Source organism: Mus caroli, unplaced genomic scaffold (assembly GCF_978045245.1).
Source record: "Mus caroli unplaced genomic scaffold, Mus_caroli_1 scaffold_10, whole genome shotgun sequence".
Taxonomy (NCBI): domain Eukaryota; kingdom Metazoa; phylum Chordata; class Mammalia; order Rodentia; family Muridae; genus Mus; species Mus caroli.
This window is the reverse complement of record NW_028227265.1, coordinates 61,298,960-61,322,876: the sequence shown is the minus strand read 5'-3', so window position 1 is coordinate 61,322,876 and position 23,917 is coordinate 61,298,960. Positions and strand designations below refer to the sequence as shown.

Here is a 23,917-nt window from a genome sequence, read left to right as displayed (position 1 = left end):
CCAAAACAAGAAAACCCTACAATATTAAGAAAGAAGCACGATGGCTTACCTTGATTGTCAGTTTGACTAGATTAAGAAGTATCTAGGAAATTATTACAAAGCTCTTCTGTGTGTCTGTGAGGCCCCTTCAGCAGCTCCAGATTTGGGTGGCACTTTTCCATTGAATGGAGGTCCAGGTGGTATAGACAGAAGAATGGAGAGCACCGCCTTTGCATGGGCACTTTCTCCCTTTGCTTCTAAGCCTCTGTGTTGTAATCTTCCCCACCAGAGTTTCCTGCCAGGATTCACTAAGTCCCTGAAAGACTGACTGAGATAAAGCCTTCCTCTTCTTGTTACTGAAAGCTCAAAATCTGATTACACAAAAAATGGCGGCATTCCTTTGCCCCATGTCATAGACCATAGTTGTTGAATGAATTTTCTCTAAGTCTTCTGTTAATGGTCTTCCAGATTTGGGGATGTGACCATAACAAAACTCATGAGTGAAATCAATGCAATGTGTTTCTTATAAACTGGTGAACTGTGCAAATGGAAGAGGCCAGGTTGTGAGGTGTGAGACAAAATGATTGATTTGTGGCAAAATGCAGGCCAATAAAGAAATTAATGGGCTTTAAATTATTACTTAAAGAGGGAGTTTCACACTTCTGTTTCCATGCAAAATTTAATGAGGTAGAAGTATTTCTTAGGGAGGGGAAGACTAGCTCTAAATGCAAGGATTTAAAAAGAAATACTTTTTTTTTTCCCTTCTAATCACTGAGCAGAGGAATCTAGTTTTTTCAATTACTGTTTCTAAAAGCTGTTAGTTAGTATGAGCTGTCAGTTCAGTTTGAACAAAGGACCAATAAACTAGCTGGAGAAATCCGAGCAATGCCCTCCCACCTAAGTACTACTTCAGGAAGAATGGGGAAAAGACTACCAGCCAGAAAACATTTCAGCGAGGAAACTGCATAAACTGCTGGATGGATAGAGACCCAGGGCTTCCTTGGTGAGGCATGCTGTAGAGGAGGAAGGGCATGATGTGCCCATCATGAGCACGGCAGACAGAAAGAAGGAAAGAGCAGCAGGAAGCAACGCTTTGAAGGGATGGGTGGGTGAGAGCCCCCCAGGGCTGTCTACATTGGAAATCGACCTCAATGCAAAGTAGATGTAAAATATGCTTCAGAGACCATGTCAGAAATGGAAATCTTGACTCTGTACTTCAGGAACTGACCAGTGAGGCACCCAGCCCTTGAGCAGACATTTGTAAGGTGTTCTCAGTCAGTATCTTTTCTTCTTTCTTTTCCCGTAGCTCTGCAATCACTCTGAGAAAGTGTCCAATCAGTTCAAATAAAGCATCTTATGTCAAGGCTCCTACAAACCTTTAATGGTTCCACTATCCCCTCATGTGGTGTTACAGTGTGTCCCAAAACACACTGAAATCCGTCATTGTAACAATATTAGGGAATGACTTAGTTAAGGTTTCTGTTGCTGCAATGAAACACCATGACCAAAATGAAAGGAAGGGGCTTATTCAGCTTTCACTTCCACATTGCTGTTCATCACCCAAAGAAATCAGGGCAGGAACTCAAACAGGGCAGGAACCTGAAGGCAGGAGCTGATGCAGTGGCCAAGGAAGGGTGCTGTTTATTGGCTTGCTTTCGGGTGAATTGCTCTGCCTGCTTTCTTATAGAACCTAGAACCACCAGCCCAGAGATGGCACCACAATGGTTGGGCCCTCCCTCACTTGTGGCTTAGAATGGTGTCCCACAAACAATCCTGAAGAAGCCACAGGACCCTGCTCTGGGGGGTGGGAAAGCACAGTCTGAGGTCCCTGGGGAACTGCCAGAGTTCAGCTCTGGGGTTTAAACCTAGCTCAACCAGAAAACAGGCTGCCTTTCACGGTCCCTTACCCACTAACAGAAAATACCTTACAGTTGTATCTCATTGAGGTTCCTCGACTGAGGCTCCTTCCTCTCTCATGACTCTGACTTGTGACAAGTTGCATCAAACCCAGCCAGTACAGGAGATGACATCTTCAGGAGACAAGTTAAGAATGGTTCAATAGTCCCGACTTTAGAGTGCATTCCTGACATAATGAGTTTGGCTAGAATTTCTTTTGTCTTGAAATTCCCTGGCTCCAGTTGTGTAAAAAACTTCTACCATTTATAAGTTACCCAGTCTGTGGTATTTTGTTATGGTCATAGAAAATAAATGATAGGATGGTATTACATGTTCTTCCTTTGATTAAAATAATGAATCATTATCTTCAAATGTGCAAAACAGTGGGATGAGGAGTTTGCAGTCATTCTCACCCATACAGTGAGTTTGCGGCTAGCCTGAAACCCTCTCAAACAAAACAACATGAAACTAATGACTTTGTCTTCAGTGTAATTTTTTTCTGTGCCTATTTCTTTTTGTCTCCCCAACATATATTTTCCCTCTGCTTTTGAACTAACTGCTTCCCAATGAAGTTTATACAAGTCACAAGTATGGACCCCTCCCTGGTATGTGTTCAAGTCCCACAACTGTTTTAAGAAAGATTGTCTGACATCACTCTGAATCTGTAATAGAGTTTATTTAGTCAGACACCTTCCAAGCAAAGGCAGCAGAATCCACAGAGTCTGCCATGGTGGTGCTGTTGCTTGCCAGCTGTGCGTCCTTAGGGTTCTCAACCTCTTCCAATTTCAGATTCTCCCTGGACTAAATGGAGAAAATGAGAGCTTCACATTACAGGAAAATAGGAACTTACATGTGATTGTGTTTATGGAACGTCAGAATGTGCTCAAACATACAAGCAGCTGGAATAAACCGTAGCAATCACTATCACTGGTTACAGGGGTCCTCAAGACACTGCAGTTGGCAGAACACTAGAAGCCTGAAGAAGTTGTGAGGAAGAGGCTATTTGGGCTCAAGATCCTAGCCTCTGTCTCCTTGAAACACAAGGTCTTCTAGCTGAAGCATGCTTCCAGATGCAAAGCATCCCTGTGCCCTACCCTCAGGCTCATGGATCTACAATCCAGTGACTCTCAGGGCCTGCTTGATGGTGACGATGGTCATCAGCATCATTGTAGCCACTTGTTCAAGTCAGTCTGTCTGCCAGAACTCTGGTATTCCACTGTCTGCTACCTTTAGATTCCAATTTAATTCCTAACTTCCCTCCTGAGGTTCCCCTTTTCTTGTTCTTTAAGCCCAGCTCATATCCTGCCACCTTCAACCTCTCCCTTGACCACTCAGCTACTAAACCACACCTGCTTTAAAGCCCATGGCACCAAGGGACAGTTCCCTCTGCTCAAGTCTTCCTCACTTTGAGTTCTGTCTTCTTGCGTAAACATCCTACTGGGGCTTTAAGCTTGACAACTGGCTTTATCCTTTATTAGCTCTCAAACAGCTGGGACATTCTGCACAGAGAAGAGGCAATCCATATATGCATGCTGATGAAGTCTGAGGGTGGAACCCAATCTGTTCCCTAATTGGAGAAGCTAGAGGCCAAGCTCAAAATGACTCCTTTTCCAGATGCAACAATTCCCATCCAGCGTGACTTAGCAAGCTGACATCTGAGCAGCCAGCCTGGCACATGTCCAGCCACACACATTTACAGATGTGCCCTTTGCCTTCTCCCCCGGCCCTTACCTCTCACATGTTCTTTCAACCTCTGCTATGCCCCAGTTCTCCTGTCCTCCATGGAGTCCTAATGTTCCTCCATCCTGGTCCTCCCATGGTATCACAAGTTCCCTTTTAGACTTTCCCTTCCCCAACCCTTCTCTCTCTATATCCCCTCATCTCTTCTCCTTGTTTACCTTCCAACCCCCCTTCTCTCTTTTCTCTCCCCATTTCCATTCTTCTTCTTCTTCCTTCCTCATGGCTTCCCTCCCTCTCCCTTCTCTTCCTCTTTTCTTTTCGCTTTTCTCTTCATAGTGCCAGGACTAGAACGTTATACTTCATGCATGGTAAAGAAGTGCTTCTCCACTGAGCCACCTCCCAGACTCTCTCACTACATTATAAAACCTAAGTCAAGAACAGTGAATGCTCACTTTTGAAAGCTCAATGGGAACTAATTTACCCCAAATAAGGATAATAAGAGTACCAATCCCAATAGAGAGCCATTTTCACCAGTTTCTTCCCTATATATAATAGAATATACACCTTGTACAGGTCCCAGGCTTTCCAGTTCCTTTAAAGTCAATGGAGCTAACACTCTGCAAAGGTGTTAAAACTGTACAGCTGATTGTCTGATACTAATGTTCTTTCTTTACTGTCCCCTCCCACCATCTAAATGTGAGAGATAGGATCAGCCACAATTCTGGAAAGCCCAGAACAACATGAAAATGTTGGACATCAAACAATTGTGTGACAGCAGTATATACTTCTAGCATGAACCCTCCTAGCTGGGGGGTCTGGGTGGCATGCCTAGAAGTTGACTTCCTGCACACAGGAAAGAAAGCAAAGCTATTTTCCTTAACATCACTGAAGGAGGAATTCACCCCACCACATGTAACTCTGAGCATTTACATGCATTTAAGCCTCTTATCTCTAATTGCAGAATGCGTAATATTTATCCCTTCTTGTAGGAAATTAAAGCATTGGCAAACAGGATTTGAGAGCTCAGAGGATAGATGACTGAGTGACAGAGGAACCTGATATCTCACAGATCGCCTCCTCTTCCCAGAAGCAATATCAAGAGATCTATGTCTTCAATTTCCTCTAGACACTGACTTAGGCATAAGTAAGGCATACCTCAAGACCTGTCATACTTTGCTCTTGTGTCTACCACATCTTCGTGCCTACCACAATACCCTAAAAATAAGCCAAGGGTCACCCAGGGTTCAGAATCCCTATGGTTCCCTGTTTCTGCCCCTGGATCTCCAGATACATAGCAACTCATTACAATGTGTCTTACCATTTCTGCTTCCTCACCAAGTGGCGGACAATGAGCAGGACATTGACTTGAGTGTCAAAGGAAGGATCTCATTTCTGCCCAGTATAGTCCTTGGCATATTTGCTTATCAGTGGATTGCTAAAATCCAGACCTAGAGCTACACTGGACTCGACAAGGCAAGCTTGAACAAAGTCTTCACAGTGTCCCCTTGAAGTCACATGGTGGCAAATAATCAATGGACCTCCAAATCTCAAATGCTCCCCAATGTCTTGATTGTAATGCACAGGTCCAGACTGACTGAACAACCTGTGGCAAAGTTTTATAGCAACCTCCAAATTGCCTGGTTTAAAAAGGCATCTCAGTATAGCCTTTTTCATAATCAATTTCATAACTACAAGAAAATCCCCAAAGCAGTATAATTTGTAAAGGAAAGAAATGTACTTCTTTACACTGTTGGACTTCTGTAAGATCAAGATGATACTGCTGCAGTTTTACTGTCTGTGGAGTCCTGCATCCTCATGTGTGCTTGTGTGTCTGCATGCATGCATGTTTGTGTGTGTACATTTTCATGCATGCATGTATGTGTGCATGCATGGGGGGGCGGTGCATGAGATTGTGTGCTGTGTAAAGGTGTATAGTAAAGGTGGAAGGGCAGCTACCGAGAGCTCCAGAAGTCTCTTTCTTAAGGGCTTAAATCACATTGCTGAGGCTTTTCCCTTCAGTGCTCAAACCATCACGACTGTCACATTGTCAACACTTGACTTTTTGGAGGGATACATTCAAATCACAGTACCCTCAAAACCTTTCTAATGAATCAGAGCTCAACTCCATCACATCCCCAAGCTGAGTTATTTGGCATTTGAAATCTTTTGCCATGCCGCTGCAGTAGCTGCAGGAAGAGAACATCACAGGCTAGTGACTAACAACCCTACTGGGACAATAGACACTAAAAGATCACATATGGATCCCACTGTCAGATATTTGCATTGTAGAAGATTTAGAAAGGTAAATTGCTTTGTGGGATGATCCAAAGAGGGTATATCCACTACCCTCTTAAGGAAACATAAAATCAAAGACAAATGACAATTGAACACCAGTGTGTGTATCTTCCTCTGAAGGGATAAGTAATAAAATGTAGGGAAATGAGATGAGCAGTTAGACATTCTGAGGCAGGAGCTTGATCACTGCCTGATTTTCACTTCTTTTCCCAAATGGTTGCAAAAATTTAATGTTATTAAATGAGAATTCAACACAAAGCTCGGTGCCTATGAGACAGTTTGAACAGAGAGATAACTACTGCTCTCGTAGGTTTTAGAGACAAATAATAAATCCTATAGGTAATAAATTATATAGGCAGAAATGTGATGTTCTCATTCTGCATGCTCTACAGAGATACAGACTTGTCACAGCCATGCTAGATGCCATCATTGTTCGTTCTCAGTTCCTCCTTTTATAGGATAGGTGTGGAAAGCCTTTTGGGGTACCGCTTGGCAGGAGTCTGACATTGGCCAAGGACAAGGAAATGGGCTTTAGGAAGAAATCTGACATTGGAAGTAAGCTCAGGCAGGAATCTGACATTAGGGCATAATAAGGAAGTAAGTTTCAGCAAGAATCTAACTTTAGGCTGTAATAGAGAAGTAAGGTAAGGCAGGAATTTTAGTCTTAGCATGGAACAGAAGAACTAGGCTTCAGGCAAGATTTTGGACTTGGAAAAGGAAGTGGGCTCAAGTATTTCGGTCATTATGACAAGCCCTTTGAAACAACCATCATGGGAGTAATCACAGGACTTTGCTTATTGCTTTGTTAGTTCCTTATTGTACTGCTCATCCAAAATACTCGCATGTAATTAAAATGGCATTAAAAAGTGGATTGGAAAGTTAAATTTGCCTTCAGTTTCAGAATTGACTGGGGTCATGCTACAATGTTGTCTAACTATCTTTTTTTTTTAATCCTCACTCCCACACTGGAGAACCTATTGACTGACTGAGTGGGCTTGGTCAGGTAGGTGACTTACCGTGGGTTACCCAGCACTGTGGATGGTACTTTTCCACCTGGGTCTAGGAAGGGCCTTGGCAATCATGCACAGCAGGTTTCTTGTTTACAGAGGAGCAGGCCAATTCTCAGAAGAAGTTTAAGGAAGTCATTGTAAGTCACATAGCACCCCATGCTTATGTTGCCTGCCTCATAGCTTTAAGTTTTATATCACTGTTACCATTCCATCCCATGAGTCTTATTTGTTTATTCTTTGGAACAAGCTGTGGTTTGAATGTGATAGGCCCCCATAGCCTCATATCTCTACACAGTTAATCCCCAGTGGGTGGTGCTATCTTTGGAAGGTTGTGGAACATTGAGGAGGCAGAATCTGGCTGGAAGAAGTGTGTAACTGGGGGTGGGTCTTGCACTGTTATAGTTGCAGCCTAGTTCCTGTATGCACTCTGCTTCTTGTTCCACTAACTGTGAAGTGAGGAGCATCCACCTGCCTCCTATCACGCTGTTTCCCACCATGGTAGACTATACTTCCTAAAATTTGGAAGCCCAACCAAATCCTCAAGTTGCTTCTTATACAGTATTTAGTCATAGCAACAGGAGAAGAAACTAGTACATCCATAAGCAACCCCATCCTTACCTTGCTAATCCAGGAGCAGGCAGATTTGCTGACTTCCTTTCAAATCCCGAGCACACAGAACACTTCTGTTTAACTTAGTTTCCCACGGACTTTTGCTAAATGACTCCAACTTTGGACTACCCAAGTCTCATACATCAGACAGAATCACTTTCACTCCAGTAATGTTTAGAAATGCAAATAAGTTGTTTAAAATATATTACTCCTAGCCAAGTCCCTATTACTGCTCAAACTCACTATAGAAAACAGATCTCACATTGATATTTCCTATTTGCTTCTGTCCCTTTGAATAGGTGTAGATGGAAGAAAAGTGAGCCAAGACTGAGATCAAGTATAATTCAGTACAACCACCACTCTGCAACAAGAACCAGAATTTCCACCTCGAGCTCAGTGGTCTCCCAACTGATTCTTGTAGTGACAGGAATCTCACTCAGTTCTGAGATAATACTGTTTCAATTTCTTCCACGTATTGGGACTTAAATTCTACTTCCTTCATCTTCTGATATCAAATACCTCATATCCTGTAGCCATAAAAGATGCCCCCCATAATGCTTTGATGTGGATAACAAATTAAATAACCCAATCTATTTATAAGTATCAGCTATACATAAATACATTTAACGTGTTTTGTCTTCGTTTATACAGCACACCTGAGGTTTAATACCAAATTCAGAAGCAACGTGTGAGTCGGTCTCCCTCAGAATATTAGCTGCATTTTATACACGGGCTCAACCCTGGGCAGTTTGGACAAGAACATCTTTAACAGACAGTCAGCCAAATCTCAGAGCCAAGAAACCCAGGCTCGTGTCACTGCTGATTAAAAAAGACTGGCCTTACATATCAAGCTTTGGGATAAAGAAAAGCAGATGGAGATTTCAAAAATGAAGGCAGATTGGAAACCAAAAGGGCAAACATTCCAAGCTGCAGGCATTGATTTGTAATCAACTTCTTTTCAAATTGCTTTGTATGTGGGCAGCAATCTATAGCATTCTCAGGAGAGCGTGGCAGAGCAGTGGTGTCTTTAAAAAGATGTTTAATGATATCCCCTGAGGGTCAGCTAGTAAAATAATATATGTAGAAGCACCTCATAAACGAAGGCAGCATCAGATGGGCTGTTACCTCTCCCTGAACTCTTACTGAATGCTCATCATGTGGTTATTATTACACTGGTTAGTGGCTGCGGAGGCCATGTATTTTTTTTTTTTTTTGTATCTCAAATACATGAATTTAAAAAATAACCTCTCAGCAAAAGATTAGTCTTACAAGTGATTTCTCTACATAGTTCTGGATATGTGAAAAATGATTCTATATTAAAAGTTCATGAATGTAAAAAGATATAAAGAAAAAAATCACAAGATAGCTGAGTGCCTAAAGTGAACAGAAGAAATAATAAAGTGTGTGTGTATCTGCTCTCTCTCTCTCTCTCTCTCTCTCTCTCTCTCTCTCTCTCTCTCTCTCTCTGTGTGTGTGTGTGTGTGTGTGTGTGTGTGTGTGTGTGTATACATGCATGCATGCATATACAGGTCCAGGTCTCTCATTGGCCTGGCACTCACCAAATAGTATAGGCTGGCTGTTTAGCGAGCAACAGTGATGGGTCTCTACCTCCCTAGAACTAGGCTTACAAGTGTGCACCATCATTCCTGACTTTGTGTGTATGCGGTAGTGGTATGTGTGTGTGCAGGAGATTCTGGGACCTTGCACTCAGGTCCTTTTACTTCCAATGCAAACACTGACACTCCAGCCTGAGAGAATTTTTGACTAAAGAGGAACTGTCTTTTCCTGGGGGCAATGGCCTGACTTCCTGACAGAAAAAAAGGTACCAGTTAAATAGACATGGCTACAGTTCTGGCTGTGTTGAAGAAGATTCTATCCAGAGATTAAGTCATGGGACTAACTGCTTTCAACAGCTTTTCCCAAATTAGTAGATGGTTTTTGAACCAGTACTAATGGGTCCATTAGCAACAAGATAATGACAAACCCTCCAAGAAACTAGATGAGGAGAGCTATCTCCTAAAGAATCAGAGATAGAGGCAGTAAGTCTCAGACTGACTCATGCCAATGATGAAGTGAATGACTCCTCTCATTTCTGTCAGCTCTGACATCTGCACAAAGTGACAGTGTAGTTAAGGACCTACACTCAATTCTCCAACTTCTTGAGTTTGAATCCTGGCTCTGTCACTTGTGTTCTATAGCACCAGATTTTCCAATAACTAATAAGAGGTTTCTTTTCCTTGTTCCTGGATGGGGTCCTCCTGAGTACATAGTGTCTGTGCAGTATGCTTCCAGCAGGCTCTGGCACGTGGGAATGCTGTGTACTGTGAATTCTTTTAGGTCTCACAATCCAACCCAGGTCCTAGAAGTGTCTAGGGTAAAGGATACAAGGAATTGCTCCATATTCTCCTTGGGTTTCAGAGTTTGTGTTTGTATGTTGTTTTAACTCTTCTCTTTTGGGGACTGGGTTGGTGTATATGGTCATTTGCATGGGTGTCTCCCTCAGTTGATTGCCATCTGATTTTTTTCTTTTCTTTCTTTCCTTTTTTTTTTCTTTAAAGATTTATTTATTTTATGTATGTGAGTACACTGTTGCTATCTTCAGACACACCAGAAGAGGGCATCAGATCCCATTACAGATGGTTGTGAAACTACCATGTGGTTGCTGGGAATTGAACTCAGGACCTCTGGAAGAGCAGTCAGTGCTCTTAACCACCGAGCCATCTCTCCAGAGCCATTTGATTTTTTTTTTTCATACAAGGTCCTTTACTATAATGGCGACCTGCCTATCTGGATATGGAAAATCTGAATTCCAGGTTTTCATGCCTTCCAGACAAGTATTTTAACAACCTAAGCATGAAGTTCTACCTTCTTCTAACATAGAATAACAAAACTGTAGTTTCCAAGAAAAGTGAGAAGAAGCAAGTGTTTCTGAAAAGACAAACATTACAACACATCTTTGGTGTCCCTCATAAAACCTTCCCCTTGCCACTTCACAACCAATTCTGCCGAGACAAGTCTGTAGCTGAGACATGCTCAGGCTCTGGGTTACTTTAAAATTTTTTCTCAATTCCTCAATCCCTGTCCCACACCCCTGAAATCTCCAAGCATGCCAACCTTCTATGAAGTCTGCAGCTGTGTAAGGATGCTGGTGTGGGCTGCTCTCCACAGGGCTGTTTAGACTCTCCAGGGCTGATTCGATGGCTTCTACCAGCTCATCGCGCTTGTCTTTCCTCACTGGCTTCTCCTCAGGGTGGCGGGTCAGGCCGGTCTCCAGCTGGTATACTTTCTGCAGAGTGAAGCTATCGAAAGGCACAGCAGCATACTCCGTGGCCAGCTTGACACCGGCATGTACCTCGGCCTTGTCCACCTGTCCACGCAGGAAGGCCAGCAGATCGGCCTGGGCTTTGGGCTCTTGGTCCCAGCCTGAGCGCAGGCTGGTGGCATCGCTGGCCTGGTCCTGCCCACTGCGGAACTGCTCACTGCGTGCCTGCAGTTCATCCTTTAGCTGAGCGATCTGTCGTTTAAGGCTATTCACATAGTTGCGATGCTGTTCCTCACGCTCCTGCAGCACCGCTTGGTAGCCATCTTTGCCTGTGGGGCCATTGGCCCGTGGCAGTCCCAACTGCTCCTGGTCGCCTTTTGGAGTGCAGGCTAACATGTAGAGGACAGAGATGGCACAACAGAGCAACACCAGCAGAATCACTACCCGAGAAATCCACCCCAGCAGCCCGCGGCGGACCATTCTCACTCAGGTGCAGGCCAGGCATCCAGGTCCAGAGTATGCAACATCCCAGGGCACCAGAAGGGCCCCCAACACGGGCTTTTCTGGTTAGACCACAGTGCCACTGAAGTTCCCAGAACCAATTTCATCTATTTCCTTCTAGAACATGGCCTGCCTTTAGAAGTCAGCCATTACATGAGACAGCTCTCTTGCTTCCAAGGGAAGATTTTCTAGACAGAAACAGTCAGTCAAGTGGAGCCTCCAAGTTCCTTCATTCGTTCCCATCATAGCCTTTCTGGTATGCTGAAGATGAGAGGGAACCTGGGAAGACACAAAGGACAGGGATGCTTAGCGTTTCTATTCAGACTTAAACATTTCTCATTCAGGACCGCCTTTCATCGAAAAATTCCCACTTGACCTGGAGCATACAGGCTCTGGGATACTTTAGAATCCCAGGTATATAAAATAAGCACACAAATCAAATTATTTACTCAGGATAAATCATACATTTATCTTAAAGCAATTCATATATATATATATATATATATATAGTCAACATTTATTAAAGATTAAGCAACTGTGCATATTAATGACGTGGATGTGGTTATTTGACATAATTCAATCTTGGCTGAATATTTGATACTGTAGGATGGACAGTTCATCTTCATCGTTTTGCAGAATTGATCAATATTTTGATTCTATAATCACCAATGCTAAGAAAAACACTTTGTGTACTTATGGAAGGAAAAACAACAAATGCTTAAAGCTTTTCCAGTCATAGTTGAAAAATGCTGTCCTAATCACCAGTCAAGATTTGTTTAGCCATTATTTATAAAATACAAATAGAAAACTCATGTACAATTTACTCAAACCAAATATTTCAACACCATCAAATCCAAAGATATATTAATTTAATGCTTACATTCTGAAGAATAACAGTAGGGAGATACTAAAAACCTTTGTTAATTACAATCGAAACATTATGTACCTACCAGAGTGGAAAGTTTGTGTGCAATGTACAATAAAAACACTGCAGTTCATAACAGGACTCTGGACTGAGGTGTTGCAGGCACTGTGTGCTGTGGGGCATGTGCAGTGATAAGTACACGTTTTTTGTTGAGAACCCAGGCTGCAGTGAAATCTCCCAATGCAGCTTGGGTGAGCGCTGCTAGAAATACATGGATGCATTGTACACTTGATTTGAAGCCATTTTGGTCATTGCATGTTTAGAAACCTTGCTCATGCTGAATTTCTCATGAACTCTACACTTAGTCACATGAAGCTGCAACTCACCACTTAAGACGCTGAGTGCTCATTCACTAAGGCAACCAGTAGACAACTGACCCGTGCCCCAAGATTTACGGAAAGTGTTTCTGGCAGATAGTTCAGTATGAATGTTTTGTTAATTAGAACACAAGTGTCCATCAAAAGAAACATGAGAAGATGGGTGGGAACCACTATCAAATGCAAATAGTACTTGAGTTGAGAACTGAGGCTGACTTTTTTACTTGTCTTTTCTGTATGTTGTAACTCTTCACAATGACCTACATTCTAATGCTCAAAAGCGAAGCTTCCATGACCCTGCAATTACTGGCAGCAATTTCTCCACCGGTGTCAGAGGTCTTCAGTCAGTGTGGATGCTCTCCTCTGAGGCACACCCATCAACCATCAGAATAGACATCAAGCTTTCTGATCAACAAGTAGGGAGGGACCCAGAGGGTCAACTAAGCAAGTACAAAATGTCAATGATGACATGATCAGAAGGATCTGTGATAGCTGTCCCACCAGCTCCTGTATCCAGGATCCCTGAGAGCTGTCTCCTGTCTAGAACCTGAGATAGCTGTCCCATCATGGTTCCCAACCAGTCCTGCTAGTGTCAAAAAGGACTTTACAACAGTAAGGCATGAGTTAGGAGAAGAACAAGATGTTTCTTGTCAGAACTCAACACACTTCTTCCCATCTATATGAGGACTTCTGCATCTTTCTTGATCATTAGTTCTTAGAATGACTGCACCCCAATACCGAATCTGTGTAATAAAGGAGGTGCAAGACTGACTCACTATTTCCATGTCCCCTAGGCCACCCTTCCTCTCTCCTCTATGACAGACAACATCTCTTGATACATTTGTTTTGAGGTGTTCTTCCTTTTTAAATCATCCTCATCATCATGGCCATAAATTAATCAATGAGCCAACAAAAACAGATCAAATAATTATTTTTGTTTAGAGATATTTTCATAAAACCATCCTGTATGTAGCCTTACATACCAGGTATCTTAAAATCAAGGAAGTCCTACATTTTGCTATTTTATGAAAATAGCATTTTAAATAATCCCTATAATTATGATATTATTTTTATAGTATCCTTGCCTAACCACAGCAATCTAGGTTCTGGGCCAATAACCCCTTCTTATCCTAGTATTCTGTCCAAGTCTTGATGAGAAGGCATCTAGACAAGCTGCACATCCAGATCTCCTCGTAGAAAGAGGTTCCACAGTCATTCCCTTTACTTGGGATATGATGAGGATCCAGGCACACTGTCTGTTCTGGACATAACATGCACCTGTTTCATTCTGCATTCACACATGGTAGAGCCCTTCCCACTGTCTATGAGACAAGCCTCTTCCTAATATCCCCATACCACCAGAATTTGTTTATTTATTCATTTTCTATAAAAGTTTAATGTATAACGTTTCTCTCTGATATATTCTCCGGCATTTCTCTGGCCCCAATGAAACTCAACTATAATTAGAACAATACATAGTTATTAGTACAAAGTTTAAACTACATGCTTGCCCTTGGAAGCCTTTTATGTCTGATGAAAATCTCAGGATTTGTATAATTACTATAATTCTGTGATTAAAACCATCTTGGTTTTGATGTTCAGGCACCTTGCTGTTTTTAATGAAATCTCTCAGATGAGCTCATTATATCTAAGTATTAAATTATCAGTGAGGACATGTTATCACATTATTCTGCCATTTTAAAGACTTTTATTTTAAATACATTGTCATTACTGACAAAATAAGAAAATCAAAAAACAAAGAAATGGAACATTCAACACAATTTATTGTGCTGTGAAACTTAAAAGATGCAATCATGCTAACAAATTCTAATGGGATAAATGTTGCATTTGCATAATGGATTGAAGTCAAGTTGGTTTAATTGAAGCAATGTATTAAGACTATGGTTAATAAAATTAAAACTAGGATGGTGTTGGTGCACACCTTTAATTCCAGTACTAGGAGGCAGAGGCAAGCACACCTCTGAGTTCAAGGCCAGCTTGTGGATCTATAGAAGGAGTTCCAGGACAGCCAGGACTACACAGAAAGATCCTGTCTCACAAAATCAAAAACAAGCAAGCAAGGGAACAAACAAAAAGACTAGTAGAAAATTAAAGCTATAGACTATCCGTTCTATCCATAAGACCTTTGTTACAAGGACTGGGTGATAGTGGCTAGAGATGCCTCCCACCAAGTCTAGTAACCTGACTTGGATCCCTTGGATATATGTGGCAGAATGAGAAAACCAGCATATATATACACAACAAATAAAATATTTTGTAAAAGTCTAGATAGTGTGGCTTTGGAAATTCATTTAGTTATTTAAATTCCACTAGTAAGGGAAATCTTAGAGAGGGAACCAGAGGAACCAAAATATTTTATAAAAATAAATGAATAAATAAATACACTTCTGAAATTTTATTTTTTAATTAACACACAGAGTAACATGTTTCTTTATAGTGTTTTCTGCATACTTGCTTTTGATTGATTTCCCCCCAATCCCCACAGTCATTCATTTCCCCAACTTTCTGCTTCTTTGTCCACTTTGGCCTCAGTACTCCCCTTTCTAGCATCAGAGCACATGTTCTCTATCACCCACCCTGTTCTTCATTAAAATGTTTTAAATGGCTACATCACCAAAAGTAGCATACAGGTTCAATTTCCACCAAAGTTCTAATGACATTCCTCATAGAATGCGTGAATGTATTAATGGGATCCTCAACTTCTTATGAGGACACAGAGATTACAGAAGACCAAGAAATCTCGAACAAAAGGAATGTTGCCAGAGTCATCACAACAGGTGACTTTGAACTACAGTACAGAGCCATAGTGACAAGGCAACATGATTGTACCTTGAGCACTGAGATGCAGGCCATGGAAGGTAACTAGACTCAGAAACACCAGGGTTGTGACAAAATTGTTACAAACATCAACTTGAAACACCCATCTTATTTAATAAATTATGTTAAATTATGCTGGCAAAACCAGATGTCCACATGCAAAACAAATAAACAAACAAACAAAAAAATTATATCAGTATCTCTCAGCCTGTACAAAAATCAGTTCAAAGTGGACCAAAAACATTAACTTAAAACCTGACATGCTGAAATCACTAGTAATAAATATTAAAAAAAAAAAAAAAAACAGTTCAAACACAGATATGGACAAAAACGTTCTGTGTAGAATCCCCAAAGCACAAAACTCAAATAGCCCCCAAACTGACAACTGCTATTACATGAAATTAGAAACTTCATAGCCAAAGAAATTCTCAATAGAATGAACAGACTACAGAGAGAGAGAATAGATATTTAGAAAGAAAACTATACGATGTCAAAATTTGCCGCCAAAGAGTCAGCAGTTTTTTTCTTTGTAAAATGGTGGGAGCAGACAATACGTCAGAAACAAAACTCTGCATCTGTTAACAGACAAAAGAGGTCCTAATCTTTCTAGCAATCTGGTTTGCAATCAAATGCAGTGGCTGGTGACGTGATAGAGGCTGATATTCTGTAGATGAGTAAAGGCTGCTCCTTCACGCTCCTGCTCCTGTGGAAACCCAGACTCAGCCCACACAATGCCATTCTCAGCGTGGGTGTCACTCTGCTAGCATTGCCCCTTCAGAAAAGACACTTTAGTAAGACACAGGTTGGGCCAGTGGGGCCATGAGGTACAATACAATCTCTTGTCTTGGCAGAAGAGTTGGAGAAGCAGATTTAAAGTGTATAAGCTGGTTAGTGTCTTACAGATGGAAATACCATGTAATTACCAAGCACTGTTACAGATTGGAGATGACAGTAAAAATATAGCTTTATGAGATCTCAGCCACACTGTGCTATTGTTTAAAAAATCTTAGACAGGGAACTCAGGTTTTTAGCCTAGCTAAGCCTCTTGGGATATCTAAGGGACAGGGAGGGAATGTGGAGGGCGAAGACAAACTTGTCATTAACTGATTTGGGATGCTTGGTTGAAAAGTGGGTACTTGGGTTTCATTATTGTCAGAAATCCTTGCATTTGTCACACTTCTTGCCACTTATATTTTTGTATATTTATCCTCACTAATGACTTTACTCAATGTTTTCTCATCCCTGGATACCCCCTAAGGGTGATTCTGAGATGTTCTACATCTTGCCACTCTATTTACCAGTTGGACTGAAGGACATATGCAGCACAAAGGCCTCATTTCCACTCCAGTGAGCTCTGGGAATGACTCCTGTGAAGTGTCTAAGCCTGTTGAATAGGACCCGGACTCTCACACTCAAGGGTATTCTCAGTGTAGGTGTGGTTTCATCTCTGTCACATTAGAACAACCCTGAGAGCGTTGTAACTGCAGTTCATAGCTAGGGGTTGCTTAAGGAATCAGCGGCTCTTCCTGCGTTTTAAAGGCAGGCAATCTGAAGGACACTGACCTATGTCAACTGAACTAGCAATGGATTGAGTTTCTCCAGACTCCAAGTAGAAGAAGGTGGACAACTCTGACAACATACCCAGACTAGGGATCATCTGAGACTTCCCCAGACCTCCAGTGAGCACAAACAGACAACCCATCTCTTCTATGCTCAAGTTAGCTCAAGAAACTTAAACCATAATGACGGAGAGGCTGGGCACATGACTCAGTTGGAAAAGAGCTTGCTGTACAGGCATGAGGACCTGAATTTTGATTCTAAGCCCTTTAGTGAGAAAACCATGGTAAGTGAACTGAGGAGGCATTAACAGGCAGATCTCTGGGGTTGGCTGGCCAGCCAGCCTATCCTAATTTGTAGGTCCCTGATCTCAGTGAAGGACCTTATATCAAAACCAAGGTGGATGGGTGGCCTCTGACATTCAAGGTTGCTGGCTCTCTGTCTTCTAAGCAGATACACTCACACTCACACACACACACACACACACACACACACACACACACACACACACACATGGGAGAGAGAGGAAGAAAGAGCCATCTTATAAGCATTTTTTTAGAAACTGGTATTTGGGTTTCAAACAGACAAATGCTATTAAGATACAAGGCCCTGTTCCCATTTACTTTAATAGCGGGGTGAGAACAAGGACTAAGAAAAATTTTTTAAAAATAATAAAAGAAAAGAGGAAAATAGTGCTAAGAGTAATCAATATTTGTTAAGATATGCCAGTGGACATGGGTACTATTATCATTCATTCCTAGGAGATGAAACCAACTAGAGCCTGCAAGTTGCCCCAGATGTGCAGTGGATATTATTAGACTTTCCATACCCAGGACAGGAGTTGCTATTAGGAATGGAGTTGATGTTTCTTTCCCAGAAGACATTTTGTTCATGAGAGCTGAATAGCATAACAGAACACCTGCAAAAGTCTATTTGTGTCATAAATCATGAAGGACTCTAGGACTCTAGGCCCTGTGGATCAGATGCTGTGAGATTCTGTGACACATGAAAAAAGATGGTGGTTTCGTAAGAAGACCAAGTCAGGCAGCATAGTGCTGCACAATGACAGACCTTGTGAGTGACAAAGGGAACTACTCAAGGAGATGCAATACATTCAACAAGACCTCTCCACTCTACGTGCAGGCAAGCCAGGAGATTAAGGGAAGAAACTGGCAGTGTCTGCTGGGTCAAGAACTGGTAAGCCAAGGCCCCAGCACCACTCTGCCAGTCAGCTCCACTCTGGAGCATACAGCAAGGTCTTTGATTACAAGGAAGCCAAAGGGCTCCAGGCAAAGAACCAACTGTTCGGTATATAGAACATATACCGAAGTCACATCCTGGGGATGAAAACAGCATCCTGGGCGAGCATGGAAAGGAGAGAATATAAGAATTCTTATTTTTATTCGGCGTTTTCAAATACTCTCCAGATTAATATAAAGCTAACATTGTCAGCTGTGCTTAGTGAGACATGTAGAATCCCCTTCACCTCAAGGCCTCTGGCAAATTCCTGTATGTGCAGTTAGTTGTACCAGTCATCTTCCAAGATGGCCTTTCAAGAGTGCTGTATCCTGGTATTCCTATTACCATCTGTTTGTCCCATGTATACTGACGGCTTGATTTAAATAACCAGTAACATACTATGTGTTAAAAGACTGCAGTATTTGAGTAATGAGTATTCTCTCTCTCTCTCTCTCTCTCTCTCTCTGTGTGTGTGTGTGTGTGTGTCTCTGTCTCTCTCTTTCTCCCTCCCTCCCTTGCCCACCCTCCTTCCTTCTCTTCCTCCCTCATTCCCTCTCCCTCCCTCCCTTTCTCTTTACACCTCCCATCGATTCTTCCTTTCCTCTCTTCAGGAGGCCCCTTAGGACAAATCATGAAGTGATAAATATAAATCTCCAGACAATACTCAGTGAGGAGACTAAGATAAGACAGGCCAGCCGGTGGGGCTAGATATGGATTCTGAAGCCATACTCAAGTCTTCAAATGACAGGGTCATGACAACTTCAGGGCAACCTCATAGGAGATTCAACCAGCTAACCACCAAGCTAAGCAGCTACTCCCAAGCTCTTAGGAGATGTAATAAATACCTAGGTTTTAAACGGATAGGTTTGGGGATAACTTGTTATGCATAAATGAATAGTTAATACTTAGAGTTACAGGCTTGAAATTTCACACAAAATGCCACCTTTCAAATAGCACATTTTTTCATATTGTAGTGTATTTTAACAGACTCTATTTTCTATGGAATAGGAATCTTATGTGGTCAGAAAGATGTTATTATAACCACACCTCCATTTGGTAAGCAGAGGCCCAAAGAAATTGTGAGACTTGCCTCCCAACCTAAAGCCAAACACCTGGCACCCAAACCCTTCGCTGGTGTGAATCTCAATATGCTTTCTGCAGCAGCTGCTGCCTCCAAAGCCCAAGATTTCACTCCTGTGCAATCTGTGCTTATTGCAAACTGCTTATCTTTTATTTTTAACTTCAAGGACTTTGGGGAAATAGTAAACCCAAAGAATTTAATAGCGTTCTAGGGGAACCCTGTTTAAAAGCCTGGTGTCAGCAGTGGAATATTGCTTAGAAGTAGGGGATTATCATAAGATGCAGGTCACGTGACACGAGGCTGGTGGAGCACTCAGAAGTACCTCCGTGCCTGGCATAAAGTGGCACTCCACTCCACCATGGTGTTCAGGTGAGACATACAGAAACCATCCCTCTATTGTCTTTTGCCTCTGACTTATTGCTAACACCTGGCTTCTCTTTATCATAAATGTAAGAAGAGTTCCACAGCAAGGTTTTCTCTACTCATTGCCATACCATCTATCTCCTGCTGGACACTGCACCAGCCACTCGGCCTGCGAGCAAGAAGGGAGAGTCCGAGACAGGGGTAAAGAAGCCAGTATGGGTCAAACAAGCATGGGAAAGGTTTCTACAGAAGAAAACAGTGAAAGAAATGATTGAAGTCAGATTAGGGCTGAAAGTCCCTAGACTTTCCCTATATTGCTCTCAGTATATGCACAGGTGCACATAAAGATGCATGTTTGTATCTCCTTTCTCTTGAAATGAGAGTACTTAACAACCATAGCAACTGTGACAGAGTGTCTACAATACTCTGCATAGTTAATTAACTCAAAGCAAAGGATACATTCATAGTGGCTAATGTACTCTGAATAGACATGGTGCCTTATAATCGCCCCATTCCCCATGCCGAAAGCCCCAGTGAAGGCTTGTCGGTTACTACACTTCCTTCTGGATTCCAGGTTTCTATGCTCCATGGAGTCATTAGCATCATATAGATGTATGCCAGATGCTTTAGCCTCAGGTGTGCCCCCAGAAGAGACTGCAGAATTTGGTAGGCGGGGGGATACACATCAGCAGACTTACACTGAATAAATGATGAGATGCTCATGCCAAATCTCACTGCGACCTGGGATTTTCAACGGGAAACAACATTCCATCGCTGAGCATTTTGGCATGCCTGTGATAGCATCTAATGCTTTCTTTGACTCTCTCTAGCTAGAATAGGCCACCTAAAACAGAGCAGTGGCTCAAACCTCATAATGAAAAGGGTCTATACAGACTGTTACCTGTTCCTTAGCCCCCAGTAGAGATCAAATACCCCTAAAAATTTAAAAGTAAATAGTACGTTCCAGACATCACGTGTGTGTACATGTGCATGCATGTGCACATGTGTGTGGGAACCAGAGGTTGACATCTTCCTCCACCTCTGTGTACCGTGTTTTTGAGACAGGGTTTGTCACTGAACCTAGCACTCACAAACAGAGTAGATGGGCTAGCCAGCCAGCGTCAAAGGTCTCCATCTCCCCACCCCAGCAGTACTGAGGCTATATACACCTGGACCCCTGCCTGACTCTTCTATGAGGGTACTGGGGATCCACATTCAGGTTCTCAGGCTTGTATGTAAGCACTTTACTGACTGAGCCATCTCCCTAGCTCAGTATGGAACTTTCGAATAGGTCATCTATATGCAAATATACTCACTTGTGAGTGACAATTACATTTTATAATATTGTATTGTGTGTTTGCAAAACATTATCTATAAAATAATGAAGTATGAGATACTTTGAAATGTTTTCTTACAGATGGATCAAACAAACATAGGTGTGCTGTTTGAGGTCCTTAGTCACTGACCCTTGGACTGCATTCCAATTCTTCATAGCAGCCTGGAGTTCCTACAAGGATTGGGTCTAGAGTCCCAGCATGCTCTGTTTTATTCTCTCCCTTGACAGGGGACCTTGCATTAAAGGATGTTCCTGCCTCTGGAATCTACTGTTTCTCTCAGCCTCTGTGGCTAGGCCACATGCCCAAACCATTATCAGGGACTCACCTCTCTTCTCACCTAACTGAGAGGACTTAGACTCATCTTTAAGATGGTTTTCAAGGGTCTGTCCTGTGCCATTTACCTATGACAAGCAGCAGATATAATGTCAACAGGGAGAGAATAATAAGACCTTGCTCAAGGGACCTGGGAGGAACGGAGCTTTTCCCAGAAGTAAGATGTCTCAGTCAGGGATGCAAGCTGAGTCAGCTGTGAGTCTTTGCATAGGGATCTGCCTAGCTTGCTTCTTCCTTGGTGCTGTGGGGAGCCACCCTGGCACTGCAAAACAAGAAGCCTTAAGGCCAAGCTCCCTACACCCCCCTATTTCTCATAATTACGACCACTTAGTGAGCACTTACTTTGGGTCAGACATCCGACTAAGCACTTTACAAGTATTATCTCATTTAATCCCATGAGTTAAGTCTTATTATCCCCATTAAAGATAAGAAAATTGAGACTTAGAGCAGTGAAGTGACTTGTCCAAGGTGCACAGCCTGGGCCAGTGGCCAAGCAGAGTTCTAGCTGACTTTCAAGCCCTGTGTTTATCCACTACAGTAAACTACCTAATATCTTTAATTATCCAAACTGCTTGTTGGCACATGTTCTTCACTGTAGACCCCAATACACCTCATTTTTCTAGCTTCTGAACTTGTGCTAAAGCTTTACACTTACGGATATTCCCAGCAAGTCAAATGAGAGGAGAAGTTGTTTCTCTAGCCTGAGCTATTTACTTCCCAATCAGCTGTGATTCACATAGAATTCACACTCCCCTAACAAACATTGTATATCCAAGTTATGAGAGTGTAAGCCTTTTGTTGTTGTTACTGCTCTGCAATTGGGCTCAGGACACAACGTCTTCAGCATTCATGTGTTTCTGAGCAGAGGCCAGGAGATTGCACATGCTTATCAACTTTATGACATCTTAATTAAAAGGCACCCTGGCAAGTGGGATTTTTAATCAACTAAGAGATGTTCTTCTTTTCAAAAGAAAAAGAAACTGTCTCTAGGTCAGTGCTCATGATGGCTGGCCACAATAGAAGCTCTCTTATGCCAAGCAATACCCTCTTTGCTTCCTTCCTCTAGAGAGGCAAGAACCGTGGCCACAATGTCACTCTGCCATCCAACTTGCAGCCAAAGCCAGCTTGGCCCTCAGGGAGACACAGTGAAGGGAATGCCTAGAGGGATCCAGTCCTGAGATCCACGCTGCACAGATTGCGAGAAATTCCTGTTGGTAATTAACAAGGAGGGCACTAATTAAAAATGAACAATGCTCAGAGGCTAAGTACCTCGAAGCTACATAATGAGCACAATGTCATCTGCAGATGCAGGTGGAGCTGCTGGGTGCTGAGTGTCAACGACAAGGTGAGGTCAGTGTGAATCACAGGGTCCAGTGGCTCTGGGAAAATGCTGTCAATTTCATTCACAGTAAAAAGCGACTCAGACAGAAGCAAAATGGAGCTCTTTCCTTCCAGATAAAGTGTGCCACAGGTCTTGCCAGCAGAGAGAAGGAAAGCTCGGAGTGGGAAAGATGGTTGACCAAGGAAGGGCCTCAGATCACACAGAACAAAGAAAAACGATAGAAATCACTGCAATAACAGGAAAAGGGAAACAAACTGTCTCAGCCAAAGAAAGTAACCCGGGACCCTCTTTGGGAATCTCAGAAGAGGCTTTGCAGAGAGCTGTTGGCAAAATGCTGTGCATCACCAGTAGTTTCACTGCATTCTTATGACATTCTCGATGGCAAGTCACTGATCTCCATTTTCCAAGGCCAGGACACAGACTCAGGGGGTTTCGGGGATCTGGCATGCCTCCAAAGCACATGTGTTGGTTCTCATCTTGGTACTATTGGGATGTTGCACCCAATAGTATACTTTAACCTGTAAGAGGGGGAGGTTAGGGGAGGAGGCCTTCTGGTTGGGGAGGGTATCACATTCTAGGAGGAGAGACTGTAACCCTGGCCCTTCTTCTCTCCTTTTTGCATCTTAGCAATGAGACTAGTGGGTTTAGTCTACTATGTGCTCCTGACATGCTATGCTGCCTCAGCGCATCCCCCAATCAAAGGGGCAATCACACATGAACAGAAATGTGCAAATACATGGGACAAAATCAACCCTGACAATGAGGTAATGATCTCAGGCATCTATTACAGTGACATCAAGATGGCTACCACATTCTCCACAGGATAAGAGGCCTTCTAATTCTAAAATATTACAATGACTTTCTTCAGTCAGATTTATATTTTAGAGAGCAGAAAGAACAACTCTGTACATGCAGAATTAAAAAAGAAAATGAATAATACATATTATATATAATATATGAAATATAACATATATTATTCATTTTGTAGATAATTTCTAATTATATATAATATATTATTCATTTTGTTTTTAATTCTGTATATGCAGATAAATATGTTATATATGTATATAATTAACATATAATATATTATATATTAATATATTTTACATACACACACAAATATGTGTGTATATGAATGTAAAATCCTAGATGGTAGTGTGACAAAGCAGGGTAAGAGGGAAGAGCAAAGAAGCCAAAACATCTAGAGATAGGGCATACATAGTTTTTCAAGAGAACAGAGACAACCTGCTGGAACCAGACTAGGATAGGGCCCATGCTTTGCTTAAAGATGAGCATGGAATATACTTTTTCCCATGTCTATCTTGAGAACCCCTGGGTAGGACATTTTTCTTA

General features: G+C 42.2%; 1 protein-coding gene across 6 annotated transcripts in view; it reads right to left on the bottom strand.

Annotated features, from left to right (window-relative positions):
* Csgalnact1 (chondroitin sulfate N-acetylgalactosaminyltransferase 1) overlaps window positions 1–23,917 on the bottom strand; it is a 359,628-nt gene that overhangs the window by 83,813 nt on the left and 251,898 nt on the right. For all 6 annotated transcript variants that reach the window (XM_085843930.1, XM_085843931.1, XM_085843932.1 and 3 more), the window contains one exon: window positions 10,584–11,511. In XM_085843930.1, the coding sequence (XP_085700056.1) occupies window positions 10,584–11,211 (628 nt within the window). In that variant the 5' untranslated portion in view covers window positions 11,212–11,511. The remainder of the gene's footprint in view (window positions 1–10,583; window positions 11,512–23,917) is intronic.